The 5,625-nt window shown below is 33.2% G+C and overlaps 2 protein-coding genes across 3 annotated transcripts in view; one reads left to right on the top strand and one right to left on the bottom strand.

The window, feature by feature from the left end:
- The window catches only part of LOC108740578 (zinc transporter 7-B), a 39,586-nt gene that overhangs the window by 12,280 nt on the left and 21,681 nt on the right, over nt 1-5,625 (top strand). The gene's annotated exons all lie outside the window — the stretch shown is intronic.
- LOC112904755 (translation elongation factor 2-like) lies at nt 3,434-4,685 on the bottom strand. The gene is made up of 3 exons (XM_025975636.1): nt 4,576-4,685; nt 4,010-4,224; nt 3,434-3,680 (listed from the first exon to the last, which is right to left on the bottom strand). Exons 1-3 carry the CDS (start codon nt 4,576-4,578, stop codon nt 3,449-3,451), a joined length of 450 nt encoding a protein of 149 aa, XP_025831421.1. The 5' UTR covers nt 4,579-4,685; the 3' UTR covers nt 3,434-3,448.

Raw genomic sequence — 5,625 nt, 5'->3', positions numbered from 1 at the left:
CAGCAAGTAGATATCCACACAAGTGGACCTTGTTGGAGCATACGTAATCCTAAAATGTAGCATCGTGCTACAGATGGCGTTTACTGCGCCATTTGTAGTATTTTCTAAAACACACTGTTAAGACAGCAGGTAAAAGTTGGTCTGTGTTCTGTCGGAGCCGTCTGCGACGCGCTGATGAGGTCCAAAGAGATCGAAATCGCGATCCGCGTCTGGCAGCTTCGACAGAATACAGACGCGGTGAATGAGTGGTATATACATAATAACAGATATGTTTTTATATAAACAATATTTTCGATTATATATTTTCATAATTAAGCGAAACATCGGCAAGATCACTGAGACCAAAGCTACCAGTTCTGATCTCGCTCATATGCATCACGCTAATAGATCACATACCTATACTACCCCCGCTTCTGAACGTATGAGCAATTTATAACTAATTTGTAGTAAATTTGTAGCGAATAACTTAATTTTGTAGAGCTTGTTGGTTTTCGTTTTAGTCGACCTTAGGCTCTCCTTGGCATCATCAAAAGGTCATCAGTGTTAAGACTGGTTGGACACGTACCTCCACTCTTTCCTATCCTGAGCTAAACTTCGCATTTCCCTAAAACTAGAACAGCCCACATCCTTAACTATTTGCGAAGAGTAATCTAATCTAGGCCTGCCTCTACCCCTCCTAACTCCTGTTTCTGCCTCTAATATGTCTCTGACTAGACCTTCATGCCTGAGAAGGTGTCCTACCAACCTATCTAGCCTATTTTTTATTGTCTTCCATAGAGTCCTCTGCTCTCCTATTCTTTCCAATACATAATAAAAATAATGTAAATAACAAAATTTAAAATCATTGTAACAGTTATAGAGTTACTCATTGTCATTTAATTTGTCTACATTCTGTAAATCTTTTATATCATCATTAAATCTTGTTTTTAATAGAGTCTCTATAATTGACATTTGTTCATTCTTTCTTGACGATAACGAAAACGGTGAAGAATAAAATATAAGTTTTGGTGGAACTAATATATCAAACGTTTTCTCTGACATATCTTGGGTGTCATTATTGTCTCCTTGCTTTTTCTTATGTAACTTTTGAGTTACTTGTAAATGTTCATGAAGAAATCGAACAAATAGGGCACTGGTTAATTTAGCATTTACTCTTAAAACTATACTTCTAATTTTTGGCGAGTAACCAAAAGCCATAATAATCATTAAAAACTCGTGAAGTTCGTATATACGTATAATTGCATCAAAAGAAAGACGTAATAAATACGTGACAAAGCCTTGTTGATTTAAAAATTACAAGTTATTAGTATACATATGTAATTTAAATTATTTTCTCCATAACGCTTCATTCTTCACAATAAATTGGGATCATAGTTTTGACAACGATTACCTGTTTTAAGCTATCCAAAACAAATAGTGCATTTAAATTAATAAACACTTAAAAATCCCAAAATTCCACAAGAGGTTTATAAAAATAATCCTAGAACGCAAAGGATGGCACCTAGGGTATTGAAGATCGTTTTAATTTTATAGACCCTTTGTGACCTTTTGGGATTTTTGGGTGTTTATGTAGTGATGCTCTACAAAACTCCAATTGATTTTCTTGTAATATTTAAAAGAATGGTAGGTGTTTCCAATTAAGAAGATCCTAAGTTGTAAACACCCATACATCTTACCCAGCCGTGCTAAAACACCTGGTATTTTGAAGTTTATCTTTTAACTGTTTAGAATAAAAAAGACATGTATTGTATTGGTATTCTAAATATTATGAAGGGTCAAAATTTAAGCATAAAAGGTCAATATTTAAATTTAAGTGGTCGGACTATTAAGTAGTTAACAGAAAGACTAGAAATAAGATAGGTAACTTAATCTGAAGCAAATGGGTCTAACAACATCGGTAAATGTCTAGTTTAGCAGCCACACCTTCGATCATTTCGAATTATTAGTATGTTGTAGAGGCGATTATGTTGATCATTCTGATATGTTGCGCGCGGAAATGAAAATTAAGTATAATATAACGTTGAAAAATAATATGTTGGCACATGATATATATAAAATAGGCAATAATACGGCAGGCTATTTGGATATGTATATGCATTGGTGACGTCATTGTTTAGTTAACTGGAGCGTCTTAACGTCCCTGCCCCGGCTGATATGTAGGTATAATGTCTTCGAAAAATATGCTTCCTTATGATTTCCGCGTCCAACATTTATTTACATATGAAAAAGATCAGCATTACCTCTATAATATACTAAAAATTGAAGGTCATCGTATTTGCTGAAACAAAGATAACCTCTTGACATTATTCCAACATATCGGTCCGCTTCCGGCGGCCAGGAGCATACACAAAACTCCAGTCTAACCAAACAATGACGTCACCAATGCATTTACATTTCCTAACAGTCTGGCATATTATTGCCTATTTCATGTATCATATGCCACCATATATTGTTTTTTAAAGATCGAAAACTATGCTTCATTATCATTGTTTTTTGTTTTCGTGGAAGAGGGGAAATCTTCAAAAGACACCCAGCCGTCCGTACGACTGGGTAGTGGCGGATTTCCGAGGAAGGTGTCCTCGGACCTACCGACTAAAACCCCTCTACCCCAGGCCGTTGTAGGACCTATCGGTTCAGGTCCTCTTCAGCCGTGTTTTGTGTGTTAGGTCATTATCATTTCCGCACCTAACATATATATATCAAAGTGATCAGCATAATCACCTCTACAACATACTAAAAATTCAAGGTGATCGGAGGTGTGGCTTTATAGACAATTACTGACCGCGCATCAATTTTGGTATTGTCGGTTGTCTAGCGCAGTGCTTCCCAACCTTTTTTTCCTCGCCCGGGATGTTCAATAATAAATAGTGTACAATAAAAGTATTTTTAAATTTTCGAGGTTGATTTCGATGAACTTTTTCATAAGATTGATAATAAAAAATTGCTGACGGACAGATGCGCGACGGCATTTCAACTAAGTTCAATGTCTTAAAATTAAATCATTTAATTTAATAAAATTAGAACGACCGCTGCCCGTTAAAAAGTGAAAATGTGGTATCTCGGTCTCTACGATCTGTCGCAACTTTTTTTTTTTAATTGTAAAATTAAGTACAATTTAGTGCACTACGTTACAACACATTGTATATCTGAGAAAATATGGTTTTTAATTACATTTTCTTCATCATCATCATAAGGTCATCAGTCCTAAGACGGTTGGACACGTACCTCCACTCTTTCCTATCCTGAGCTAAACTTCGCATTTCCCTAAAACTAGAACAACNCATCATTATCCTGTGGGATAGTAAAACCTATTCCAAAAAGGATTTTGAAGTGGTACGTTTGTGCAGGAAGACAATAAAATATATGTATACCAGAATGAACAACTACCTATCTAATACTAAATTCTTTTAATTAAAAACAAATTTTACACAAAATTGTGACTTCTATATCAGTTTTTACTGATTAATTGAAACAAATACGACTTACCAGAGACACAATCAACAACAACAAGGGCACCATCAGTGACACGTAGTGCAGCTGTTACTTCTGATGAAAAGTCTACATGTCCAGGAGAATCTATTAAATTGATTAAGAAACCTTTTTCATCTTTTTCACGTTGGTCTACATTAGTAATGAACACTAAATCTTTATCATCAAGTTCAAAGTACATAGAAATGGCACTGTAACAATAAAGAAAATAATGAGGTGTCCTTTCACAAGCAAACTGGAAGGAATTTCCAGTTTAAATCAGTTGGCCGTTCTTATGTCATCAAAATCAATCAGAACAGGTCTGTGAATGAACAATCATCACTTAAAAACGCTATTATATTAAATAAGCAGATATCTTCAAATTAGTATTCAACAATTCAATGTAAAATTTAATTTAGAAAATCCAAAATGTTTAGTTGGAATTTTTCATAAAATTTTATTTGGTAAATAGTATACCCAAATACTATTGAAGAGCACCTAATTTTTACTATTTGATTAATCAATTTAAAAAACTACTTACGTTGATTTGATAGTGATGCAACGTTCCTGTTCATCTTTTCGTGTATCAGTAAATCTTGTTTCTCCTGCCTTAGCGCCTGCAATAATTCCAGCTTTTGATACCAAAGAGTCCGTTAATGTAGATTTGCCGTGGTCTACGTGTGCAATGACGGACATATTACGGATATTCCGTTTTTTGTCCATCATTGTACGAATTTCGTCTACAGTAAAATTCACCTAAAAATTAAATTAACAATTACGTTATTTCTAAAGAAACAGCAAGAATTTTAAGACTGCAAGCATTAAACTACATACCATTTTATTTAGTTATAGTTAAATAATACCGGTCTTTTTAATATACACAAAGTTCACTTATAATAAAACACTCAAGTTAAACTCCTTTTTGACTTTTTGCCTGTATGGCAAATATCTAAATAAATGAAACAGCTGCAGCGTTCATAATGTTGTGCAATTCATTCACACGTTGTCACGACAACATCGCTTAAATTAGTAAAATACTAGTGGAAGAACGTTTGGAAAACGATAATAAATAAAAATATTTTAATATTACATTAAAAATAAACTTACCATTTTGGATGTTTCTTGATAGTTCTAGCAAGGTCAAAATTAACAAAATCTAACAATGGCCTACTCCCCGTAAAAGAACGAGGACGGAACCACCTAAGTGAAAAGAAAAGAAGGAGAACGGTGAACACGATAGTATCACTGAACTTAATATAGAGGACAGCACGTATTAAAAATGTACGATGTATTCATTAAACTGAATTTTGTGTAATTTGCAAACTTTCAAATATATCTTAGATCACTTTAAGAACAGTTATACAATTTTAACTAGATTTCACCTCCACTTCGTCCGCATGAAATTATTTTCAATTGCTCATAATAAATAGAATTGTTATAACCAATAAATAGTTAAGGAGTAGCCTAGATCACTTCTGACAACTTCTGACTTCAATCATTATTACATGTGAAAAAAAGAATTATGATCATGAGTTACCGCGAATTTTCAGTTGTGAAACAAATGCTCATCAAATTCTCAATTAGAATTAATAATTGCTCAACCTATAAAATGAAGCGTTGTTAACTTATTTGCACAAAAGAAATTTCACAGTAAATTTTAATGAAACTGATTGGTATCACAAAATTGGTGAAGAGCTGTTTAATAATACTCAGCCGATATTTATGCAAAAAAATAAATAATAAATTTATAAAAATTTAAAATTAATAAAAGTAGTGAGGTGTAACGCCCTATGCCCTGGCCTGGTGTATCTATGGCCTGACCATAGTAGGTGAAATCATCAGTAGTCCAAGCGCCAACCGAACGCTTTGTGTCAGATCTTCATATTCGTTTGTGTGAAGTTGGCAAAAAAATTATTTTTTTTTACTTATTATATGCATTTGCATATTACAGATCTCATTCGTTGATGGTTTGTTGATGCAATTTTAATTATTTTATGTTTGTTAAGAATTAGTTTTTGATAAGTTTTATTTTAAAAATACACCACTCTCCTAATATATTTATTAACAACAATTAAAGAACATAATGAACTTAAACAAATAAAAATTAGCAACATAACTTTACAATTTATTTTATTTTTACATCTTTTGCAGTTGTCG

This window comes from Agrilus planipennis, unplaced genomic scaffold, assembly GCF_000699045.2.
Source record: "Agrilus planipennis isolate EAB-ADULT unplaced genomic scaffold, Apla_2.0 scaffold184, whole genome shotgun sequence".
NCBI lineage: Eukaryota > Metazoa > Arthropoda > Insecta > Coleoptera > Buprestidae > Agrilus > Agrilus planipennis.
This window is presented reverse-complemented; position numbering and strand designations above follow the sequence as displayed.